The sequence below is a fragment of the Cannabis sativa genome, chromosome 2 (genome assembly GCF_029168945.1).
Source record: "Cannabis sativa cultivar Pink pepper isolate KNU-18-1 chromosome 2, ASM2916894v1, whole genome shotgun sequence".
Taxonomy (NCBI): Eukaryota; Viridiplantae; Streptophyta; class Magnoliopsida; order Rosales; family Cannabaceae; genus Cannabis; species Cannabis sativa.
Window position 1 is genome coordinate 53,961,317 of NC_083602.1, and position 11,820 is coordinate 53,973,136.

The 11,820-nt window shown below is 35.5% G+C and overlaps 2 protein-coding genes across 2 annotated transcripts; both read right to left on the reverse strand.

Moving 5' to 3' along the window:
* Window positions 1-280: 280 nt before the first annotated feature.
* On the reverse strand, window positions 281-1,612 carry LOC115720417 (spermidine coumaroyl-CoA acyltransferase-like). Its single transcript, XM_061109443.1, has one exon. It carries the CDS (start codon window positions 1,610-1,612, stop codon window positions 281-283), a length of 1,332 nt encoding a protein of 443 aa, XP_060965426.1.
* Window positions 1,613-9,943: 8,331 nt separating this feature from the next.
* On the reverse strand, window positions 9,944-11,275 carry LOC115720416 (spermidine coumaroyl-CoA acyltransferase-like). Its single transcript, XM_030649566.2, has one exon. The coding sequence runs from the start codon at window positions 11,273-11,275 to the stop codon at window positions 9,944-9,946; it is 1,332 nt and encodes a 443-aa protein (XP_030505426.1).
* Between the last annotated feature and the right edge of the window lie 545 nt (window positions 11,276-11,820).

Here is an 11,820-nt window from a genome sequence, read left to right on the forward strand (position 1 = left end):
TGGCCCCAGACCCAGTTATATATAAATTTTTTTATCCTTTTTTTGGAAAAAAAAAATTAATTATAATTAAACTAGGAACACAGTGCTACCCAACTTCATTTAATTTATACAAATTCACTTTATATTCTTTTATGTGATCAAAATATTTGATATTCACGCAAGTAGATACATTGCAAATGTAAATTGTAATGAAGGAGTAAAGCTTTATATAATTGGCTCTTCAAATGGGAAAACCAAACAATATCAAATAAATAATCAATATTAAAAGTACAGTAGTTAATTAGTTGAGAGAATCAATCTCTTGCTTGAACTTGGGCATGGCTAGCCTCGGAAGAGAGACCAATATCCCAACTCCACCTTTTAAGGAAGGATCAGATTTTGGAGCAGGCAAAAAGGTGCACAAATCTACTGACCCAAAACAGTCCCACGGCAACGATGTCACGTTCTCAACATTCCATCCTGATCCGAACTCATCCGAAACTAACCCCAAATTCCTCCAATCAGTCAATGCCATGAGTGCTCCCGTAGCCTTAATTTTTGGATTATCACGGTTGGCTAGTTTGGTCTCACAAATATCAATAGATTTTCTGATGTAGTTGTTGTCCAAAACATCCTTCTTCTTCTCCTTTATCATATTTACAATTTCAGATAAAGATTTATCTTCTAGTTCTCTGCCAGTGAGTTCCACTGCAGAGGTCAAAAATGCATTCCCGTAATACCCTTCAGGCAAAGGAGGGTCTATGAGCTTTCTCAAACCTGTAGCGAAATACAAACATGTTTTTCCATCATGATTGAGCTCTAAGGCTCTCAGTCTGGCTTTCCAAACGAAGGCTGCAAGTATTTCAAACGTAGTAACATTACTGGGAGAACCACCACTAATTATCTCATCTTTGAGTCTCTTCATGGTATCACTCTTTAAGTAAAAGATCTCATCTACAATGTCAGAAGAGGGCATGTATGGTGACGTAGCAGGATGACTCATGCTGAGCTTGAGAGACTCTTTGATGGGTGTTCCCACAAGTCTCTCTCTTTCCCATACCGGCTTCACTGAGAGCTCTTTGCCTTTGGAAAGCTCAGCCAAGGCCTTGAAGATCTGAGCAGCCCCAAAACCATCGGAGACCATGTGAGATATTCCAAACCCAATGGTAAAACCTCCACAAGAGAATCGAGTGACTTGTAGGACGAAAGGGCAATCGCTTGTAGGAGAAGGGAAGACGAAGTTCTTGCCCATCTCGAAATCAATATCATCCAAGTAATTAAGCGAGGAAAGACGACAGTTGGCGGTGGCGACCAAATAGGGAACACCAGTAGCGTCGCAAGTGAGTTGAAGCCTTCCATCGTGGTCTAGCCGTTTGAGTCTCCCGGCTAGAGGGTAGTAATAGACGAGAGCATCAGAGACAGCTTGCTTGATCATCTCAGCTGGATCGACGCCATTAGTGTGATCGTGTTGGGCCTTGTATACGTAGATGGCTTTGGAGAAGCATTCGAGGTTGGCCTCATTGTCAAGAGTGGACAAAGAGAGAACTTCCGAAGGTGTGGCTTTGGATGGCTTCACAAGCTCAACTTCCTCCTTTACAACCAAAAATTCAGTAGTGTTGAGTTGAGGAGACATGGCAATAATAATATTGAAATGTTTAGATGAAATTAGAAATAAGCTTAAGAAGTATAATATCCAATATGGGCTATATATTGTGGTAGTTAATTATGCTGAATGGTAGAGAGTAGTGATTAAGTAGAAGTGATGATTTCGAATATGGGGAATTATCTCTCTTATATTTGTACTATATATATATCATTAGCTGCTTTCCCTACTAGTGCAAATGTGCGTGTCTTTTAACTTTGCATGGTTGGTGGGTCTGCTTAGTTTGGCGTGCTATCTTCATTTTTTGACTTGACCAATATACTCATATATATATTATTTATCCAATTGGAGTGTAAAGTTTTTAAACATTATACTTTGGTCAAGAATGGTTGGACCATGGAACATTATAACATATATGGTTAATTATAGATGCTGTAATTTCTGGGAAAGTGCATGGCTTCTAACTTGATTCTTGAATAAAGATGAGAGGTGGATTTTAAAATAAAAATAAATAAAAAAATTGAATCCAAGTCATTATTAATTCCACACTAACCATCTCCGTACGTAGAGTTTTGACACAATTACAAGGTAACGACATACAAATATCAACAGCTCTTTACCGGCGCTACATTGACAGAGTTGTTATTAAATCCTTCCATTACACTATTTTAAGTTCTAACGGTCTTTACGCTTGCAAAAATGCTAAAAGCTACCTGTGGTCTAAGTATCGAATTTTATATATTTTAACATAATAATGTTCAGAGATTATCGTTACTCAATCGCAAAGCAATATGAGACATGGGATCATGTAGGGGTGCATGACTCCACTTAACTTTTTAAAATTTATTTTTAGTATGTATCATATATATATATGTATATATGTATATTGTTTTTTACCCCCATAATTAATTTTTTAAGTTTAGTTTTGCTATCACATATTATAATTTTACCTATATAAATTTACATTTTTTTTTTATTTTTATCTTTACATATTTTTATATTTATTCTCATATATCTACTCTTGTCTCTATAAAATTTATATTTTTTTATAATAAAAATAATATTTTTTATAAGTGTAATTTTTATCAAAAAAAAAAAAAAATTACCCCCCTTAATATTTGTGGCTGGCACTGTCTAAAGGGTTAGGCATCATTGGTAGCAATACTCTTTTGATTGTGTTTTTTTTTTTTGCTGTTCGGTAACTATTAATTAATAATTAATTACTTTTCTGTTAATTTAACCAAAAATTAAAAAAAAAAATCATCGATCGAATCAAAAAAACTAAAAATTAAAATTTTTACCGATATATATACACACGTAAAATACATTCTAATATCATAAAATACATCGGTTGGAGCTTTTTTTTAGAACTCACTCTCTATTTTAACTAGAAAATATTTAAAAAGCATGGTTGGAGATACTGGAATTGCTCTTATAGCTTAAGATATAAAGTGCCTAATAGAGATAGTTTTTACACTACAAGAATTTCCCATAGTACTGGCGGGGACATCCGCCGGTATTAATTATCCAAACCGCAGGTATTAATTATTACTTGCGAAATTCACTGGTAATTATCGTCGGTATTAATTGGTCGTTATTAATGACTATTAGCGGCCAAAACGAACTTCTGCCGGTAATAATATTAATAACGGCGGATTAATATCGGTGGGGTTTGCCGGTATTAGTGTCTGCACTTTTACACGCTGACACATTAATACCGGCGGACCACATTTAGTATTTTGCCGGTATTTTTTATATAAAAAAAATTATAACTTTTAATATTTATACAATAAAAATAATTATAATTATATATAATAATTATTTTATAAATATATTATTAATTAGAATTTAAATTTAAGAAATCAAACATTAACATTAATTTGTCCATAACAATATAAACTATTATCTTAAATAAAATTAGGAAATTGTCTTCAAATAAACTTTAAAACATAAAATTTACAAAATTAAAAAACTTAATTCTCATTTTTCAAATCAGTAAATTCCATAAATTCATCTGCATTCGAGCTAAGTCTTGAACCGTCGGGATTATCACGAGATTAAAGAGTCGGCGGGGTAGGGTAATAAGGTTGTCCAGTCTGCGGTGTAGGTAAGATCTCCACAAATTGTCGAGTCTGCGGGCGAACCAAAGTAGGTTGTTGTTGTTGTTGTTGCTTCTGTTGTTCCTGACTCTGCGCACTAAAAATCTGACCATACATAGGCTGTTGTGGAGATCCTCCATTTGACCATACACAGGTTGTTGCTGCAACAATGACCCAAATTGACCGTACACAGGTTATTGTTGAGATGATCCAAATTGACCATACATAGGGTATTGTTGTTGGGATGAGCCTCCAAATGGCCATCCGAAAAAAATATAGGAGGAGACTGTGAAGGATGCCCGAACATGTAATGTAAATGAGGCGATTGTGAGGAGCCAGCAGACATGTTAGGTGAGTTTTGTTGTTGTTGTTGAAAGAACTGAGGCATCTGAGGCGATCGTGGTTGTTGTTGTTGTTGTGGCACTGACATTGGAGGGGGGGCTTAACTGGACGCACTACCTTGCGGTTGTGATGGTAAATTTTTTTTGTAAATTATTGTCAAACCGTGGGTCATGCAGAGAAGCACCACTGGAGGTGCCAGACTGATCAATCTTATCACGTATTTTTAACGTAAACTCGGCGAAGACTCCTATATCTTCCGGACTAATAAATGGAGTAAGGCCTTGTGATTGAGCTCGACTTTGAGTACTAGAACTTATTTCTGAGCTGTCTTTCAATTTATAACCCACTCTTCTTTGATAGTCTGATCGACTCGCAAGAACTTTATTCATAGCTTGAAATTGCTTGTATTTGCTAGAAGATCCATCGCTTGAATCATTTTCTGTTCCGGTCATGCTAGCAACCTCTTCAAGCATTTGCTCCTGATCAAATAAAATATTAGAAACACAATAATACCACCATGCATTCATCTTAAAAATATTATTAAAAAAATTGGAACTTACATGTAGTTCTCTGCATGTCTCGCTAATCCAAGTGTCTTCCGTTCCTTTTCTAAGGTGGCCTTTTTTCCAAGTATGAATTGCATAGTCTTCATGGATGTCCTGTTCAAAAATAGGGTTAGTTTGTGTTATTAGTAAAAGAAATTGCTAATAGAAAGTTAACAATTTTACTTACAAATTCATTACGAGACGCTGCCATCGACTTTGTGCCTTGCGTGGACAAATACTTCATTTCTCCTCTATTTTTCTTATTTTGATTTAATCGCGCAATAAACTTTGGGCTCAAAAATATGTCAATGATTTGCTTCCAGCTCTCTGTAGTGCAGTGATCAGGTACAGCTTCAATGACACTTGCCAAATCATTTGGATCCCCAGAATAATGTTCCTGAAACAACGTGTGCCTGATATTCTTTCTCTCAAAATATCTTCTCTTTATCTCATGATAAAGAGTTTGCATCACTCTTTCAGGCTCAAGATGGCCATCAATACCGTACAAATACTACAAACAAATAGTATTTGTTAAAGAATTATGTATTGATTGAAATTAAATATTTGCGTTATTAAAGTTGTTAATATGTTTTACCTTCATTTTTTGTAAAATTTGGTCTTTAAAGTGTTGAGGTATATCATTAAAATTCAAGTAGTGTCCTGGCAACGTAATTGTTACCTCAAGACCCATTTGACGTACAAAAGCTTGGTTCTCTGTACCAATCACTTTGCCTGTCACGGCATCAAGTTTTAATGGTAATGGTTTTCCTGCATCCTGCCTTCTTTGTTCAACATTAAGGTTGGTAGCAAGGCTACGTCCCTTTCTTCTTGGCGGTGGAGCCGACTCAGATGTCGACGGTACCCTACTAGGGTCTGGTGGATCGGTACCACCCCCGTCTCCACCATGATAAGTTGATACATCAGCTGACATTACTTTTTTTTAAAAAAGAAAATATTCTATATATTAGTAATAGTAACAATAATTTAAAATTAATAAAGTTAATTTGAAATAAAAAATATTAACTTGAAATTAATAATTGTATGTATTACAAAATAAAGTGTCTGAAAATTAATCATCCATATCACTATCATTATGAACTAAATTATCGTTCACGTCATCTTCACAAAAGTCAACTAAATTTCATCGTCAGATTCTTCAGTAGCATCTTCTTTGTCCATGTTGCGGTCCTCTTCGTTGACATGCAAACTTGGTTCAATGCCAATGTCCATCGGAGGTTGATTAGGTAGCAAAATTAACTCCTCAAGATTAACAGTTAACACAAAATTGGATGAGTTGGTGTCATGTACCAAATCAAATTCGACATTAGCATCATCATCCACGATGTCCCAAATTTGTCGATGATTTACATTCTCAACTATTTTCAATGTTTCCCTCTCAATAAATCATCGAGATAAAACACTTGCTTTGCTCTACTAGCAAGTATGTATGGGTCATCTTTATACCATTCACCACTAACATTAATACTAGTGATAAGGTTCTCGACGATTGTTTTCTTTCGTCTTGGATCTGTATTGTACCACTTGCACTTAAATAATGTGATAGAGTAAACACCAGTGGTTAACTTTAATACTTCAGTAAGTGTGTCGTAATAATTAAAACATTTTGTTCCCGCCACAAACACTTCACTATTTTGCTTGCTCCTCTTCTCATCTTGTTTGGTAGCCATAAATCGAACTCCATTCACAATACAACCTTCATATAGTAAGTACCTAAGTGATCAGACCCGGATGCTAAAGCTAGTAACTATTCGTCATTCTCTAATGATCCAAACTTGTGCAAGTCATATATCTATAAAAATAAATACCTCATTAGAGAATGACAATTCAAACACCACTTAAGATAATAAATATTTACTACACATCTATATTCACCTTCTTGTGAAATCACGAACGAAAATGTTTTTTTGTGTAAAACATTATGATCTCCATTCGAGTAATTTTGTCAAATCACTTCCAAGTGTTCACTGTAAAATCAAAGATTTGAATTGATTGACTGAAATTTTAGGTGAAAAAAAAAAGAAAAAATTAATAAAAAAAAGAAACTCACTCTAAGTAAACTTGAATTTTAGGTGAATTGTTGAATATATACCACTCTACTTATTCACGAGATGCGCGATCAAGAGGCCGTAGATTGGCTTTTGTAATGGGTCGACATTGAGATTGAAACACAAAAAGCTTTCGTGGGACAACCTTGCAATCAAGACAGTTAAACCTTGTTTCAACCCCCTTGAAATACATTGAACAAAATGTCAAAGCCTCATCAACAACGTAACTTTCCGTTATCGACCCTTCAGGACGTGCTTTATTTCTTACGTAGTTCTTCAATTTTTTCATGTACCTTTCAAATGGATACATCCACCTAATAAAAATAAGTCCACCCAAAATTGCTTCTTCAGGCAAATGAAGTACCAAATGAATCATTATGTCAAAATATACTGGAGGAAATATGGACTCCATTTTACACAAGATTAAAATAAGGTCTTGTTGAGCAACCTCCATGTCTTTAACATTTATAGTCCTTGAACAAATTTTCATGAAAAAGTTGAACAGTTCAGAATGGTGGTCAATATAGCCTTCGGGAGAAACTTGCAAACACCAATAGAAACTAATCGTTGCATTATTACATGGCAGTCGTGTGACTTCAATCCGATGAAATTTGTTAAATTTTTATTTACTTTCTTTTTCAAATTCGAACAAAAGCCATCAGGAAATTTCACATCTTTAATAAATTTACAAAATTGGAGCCTATCATTAGGTTTAAGAACGTAAGGTGCAAGAGGTTTCAACAGCTTCTCCCTCTCATCTTCATAAATCCACAACCATTCTCTGACTCCTAACTTCTTCAAATCGTGTCTTGCATTGGTAGTGTCCTTGGATTTATCAGTCCAAGATTATTTCCAATAAACTATCACAAACATTCTTCTCAACATGCATGACATCAATATTGTGTTTAAGAATGTTTGAACACCAATAGTCAAGCTCGTAGAAGATGCTTTTTTTCCTCCAATTTTAATTTTCTGCAACTCGCCTATGCTTCACACCACCAAATAGCTCATGATTTCTCGGGAGATGGGATGGGAGTTTATTTACTTGTTATAATACTTCCTCACAAGTAAAATGCCTTGGAGGAGGTCTTCTCTCAATTTGTCTGTTGAATTGAGTATCCCTTCTCATTTGATGGTTATTTGGCAAAAATCTTCTATGACCTACGTAAGATGTCTTACCAATTACTCGAATGGAAGAAGTATCTTCATTACAAGTGGGACAAGCTTTGTATCCCTGACCACTCCAACCAGACAAATAACTACGAGCTGGAAAATCATTAACTGTCCACAGAAGAGTTGCGCACATCTTGAACACATTTTTGGTTCGACTATCTCTCGTATCTACTCCGTTAACCCACAACTCCTTCAACTCATCCACCAAGGGTCTTAAAAATACATCTATATCCATTCTCGGTGATTTTTCTCCAGGAATAAAAATGGTCAACATAAAATTATTATGTTTCATACATAACAAAGGTGGAAGATTATAGTTCGCCAAAACTACAGGCCACATACTGTAAGCTTGGCTCGTGTTGCCAAATGGATTAAAGCCATCGGTAGCTAAACCTAGAAGAACATTTTGAGGTTCACTAGCAAAATCAAGATGTTTGGCATCGAAATCCTTCCACGCTGCACCATCCAAAGGGTGTCGCATCACAGCGTCATCTTTTGATTTACTAGTGTGGTGCCATACCATGTATTTTGCCGTATGCCTTGAAGTATACAATCTCTTCAATTGCGGAGTTAACGGAAAGTAATGCATCACCTTATGAGGCACCTTTTTTGCTCCTGAGTTTTCTAAAGTTATCCATCTACTAGTGCCACAAACTGGACATGAATCTTTATTTACATGTTCATTGTAAAATAAACAGCAATTATGCTTGCACACATGAATTGACTCATACCCCAGCCCTAATTTCTTCAATCTTTTCTTGGTATATCATAGTAGTTTGACGGAATTTTATTTTCCTTTGGAAAAGCTAATTTTAATAACTTTAGTAATTCATCAAATATGTTGTTAGGAATCTTTCTCCTAACTTTCAAATGCAATAATTTTGCCAAAAAGTTTAAAAAAATTATAATCCTATAAAATACATTTATTACTACATACACTTAAAATCAAAATTTTTACAAATTTATACATTTAAAATTTTTAAGCAAAATATTATATGAATATATAATATATATATATATATAATATATATACATTGTTTAAAAATTATACATTTACATAAAACACATATATACATATAATATATGCACATAAATAATATTATATTTATACAGTACCAATCACATATATTTACACATACACATATATATATGCAACATACCAATCACTAAACATTCAAAGATGGAAAAATAAATCTATTAAAAAAAAAACAAACAAACCTGTTAATTTCTGGCCAAGCTTTTTACTCTTCCCGCGTTTTCACTTTCCGTTAGTGTTCCGAGCAGAGTATCTCTCCCAATACTTCAAGCACATGGACAAAAAATAAATAACTATACAAAAAAAAAATGAAAGGGAGAGATGAAAAAAAAATAGTGAAAAAAATATTACCTGTCAAAGAAAATAGCGGTGGAATAGCGCGGTTGACGGTGGAGAAATGGGCGGAGAAGAGGAGGGTCGGAGGATGGGCGGAGGAGGAGGAGGGTCGAGGGTGAATTTTGTGGGGGAAAAATAGAAAATGTTTTCTGAGTTAGGGGTTGGTATTATATAGTGTTTTATTACCGGTGGGACCTGTCGGTATTAATAGGGGTTCCGCCGATTATAAAAAAACAGTCAGAATTCTTGACTAATACCGGCGAAACCCGCCTCTAATAATCTGCAGATATTAGTCATTTCAAATTTTGAGGGGTCAAAATCCAACCCAAAGTATTAGAGGCGTATTTAATTTCCGCCGGTAATACTCTATATCCGCCGGTATTAATATTATTTATTAAATATTTATTATTTTTAATTATTAAAAAGTATTACCGGCGGAATAACTTTTCTGCCAGCAATAACCCCATTAATACCGGCGGTTTGGCTCCATCGGTATTGAACCAAATTCTTGTAGTGTTAAGATTTTTAGCTATTTTTCTAATTTTTTTTTAATATTCTTGGTTGAATGATGACTTCACTTTTTTTTTTGGATGAAGAATCATGACATGTAATCGAAATATTTGATATTCACCAGAGTAGTTACATTAATTTATCTTGCAAATATAAATTGTAATAAAGGAGTATAGCTGTATATAATTCGCTCTTCAAATGGGAAAACCAAACAAAATCAAATAAATAATCAATATTAAAAGTACAGTAGTTAATTAGTTGAGAGAATCAATCTCTTGCTTGAACTTGGGCATGGCTAGCCTCGGAAGAGAGACCAATATCCCAACTCCACCTTTTAAGGAAGGATCAGATTTTGGAGCAGGCAAAAAGGTGCACAAATCTACTGACCCAAAACAGTCCCACGGCAACGATGTCACGTTTTCAACATTCCATCCTGATCCAAACTCATCCGAAACTAACCCCAAATTCCTCCAATCAGTCAATGCCATGAGTGCTCCCGTAGCCTTAATTTTTGGATTATCACGGTTGGCTAGTTTGGTCTCACAAATATCAATAGATTTTCTGATGTAGTTGTTGTCCAAAACATCCTTCTTCTTCTCCTTTATCATATTTACAATTTCAGATAAAGATTTATCTTCTAGTTCTCTGCCAGTGAGTTCCACTGCAGAGGTCAAAAATGCATTCCCGTAATACCCTTCAGGCAAAGGAGGGTCTATGAGCTTTCTCAAACCTGTAGCGAAATACAAACATGTTTTTCCATCATGATTGAGCTCTAAGGCTCTCAGTCTGGCTTTCCAAACGAAGGCTGCAAGTATTTCAAACGTAGTAACATTACTGGGAGAACCACCACTAATTATCTCATCTTTGAGTCTCTTCATGGTATCACTCTTTAAGTAAAAGATCCCATCTACAATGTCAGAAGAGGGCATGTATGGTGACGTAGCAGGATGACACATGCTGAGCTTGAGAGACTCTTTGATGGGTGTTCCCACAAGTCTCTCTCTTTCCCATACCGGCTTCACTGAGAGCTCTTTGCCTTTGGAAAGCTCAGCCAAGGCCTTGAAGATCTGAGCAGCCCCAAAACCATCGGAGACCATGTGAGATATTCCAAACCCAATGGTAAAACCTCCACAAGAGAATCGAGTGACTTGTAGGACGAAAGGGCAATCGCTTGTAGGAGAAGGGAAGACCAAGTTCTTGGCCATCTCGAAATCAATATCGTCCAAGTAATTAAGCGAGGAAAGACGACAGTTGGCCGTGGCGACCAAATAGGGAACACCAGTAGCGTCGCAAGTGAGTTGAAGCCTTCCATCGTGGTCTAGCCGTTTGAGTCTCCCGGCTAGAGGGTAGTAATAGACGAGAGCATCAGAGACAGCTTGCTTGATCATCTCAGCTGGATCGACGCCATTAGTGTGATCATGTTGGGCCTTGTATACGTAGATGGCTTTGGAGAAGCATTCAAGGTTGGCCTCATTGTCAAGAGTGGACAAAGAGAGAACTTCCGAAGGTGTGGCTTTGGATGGCTTCACAAGCTCAACTTCCTCCTTTACAACCAAAAATTCAGTAGTGTTGAGTTGAGGAGACATGGCAATAATAATATTGAAATGTTTCGATGAAATTAGAAATAAGCTTAAGAAGTATGATATCCAATATGGGCTAGATATTGTGGTAGTGAATTATGATGAATGGTAGAGAGTAGTGATTAAGTAGAAGTGATGATTTCGAATATGGGGAATTATCTCTCTTATTTATACTATATATATAATATATCATCAGCTGCTTTCCCTACTAGTGCAAATGTGCGTGTCTTCTAACTTTGCATGGTTGGTGGGTGGGTCTGCTTAGTTTGGCGTGCTATATATCTTCATTTTTGACTTGACCAATATACTCATATGTATATATTATTTATCCAATTGGAGTGTAAAGTTTTTAAAAATTATATTTTGCTGGTCAAGAATGGTTGGACCATGGAACATTATAACATATATGGTTAATTATACATAGGGCTATATTGGCCTATTAGATGCTGTAATTTCTGGGAAAGTGCATGGCTTCTAACTTGAATCTTGAATAAAGATGAGAGGTGGATTTTAAAACAATAATAATAAAAAAAAAATTTGAATCCACGTCA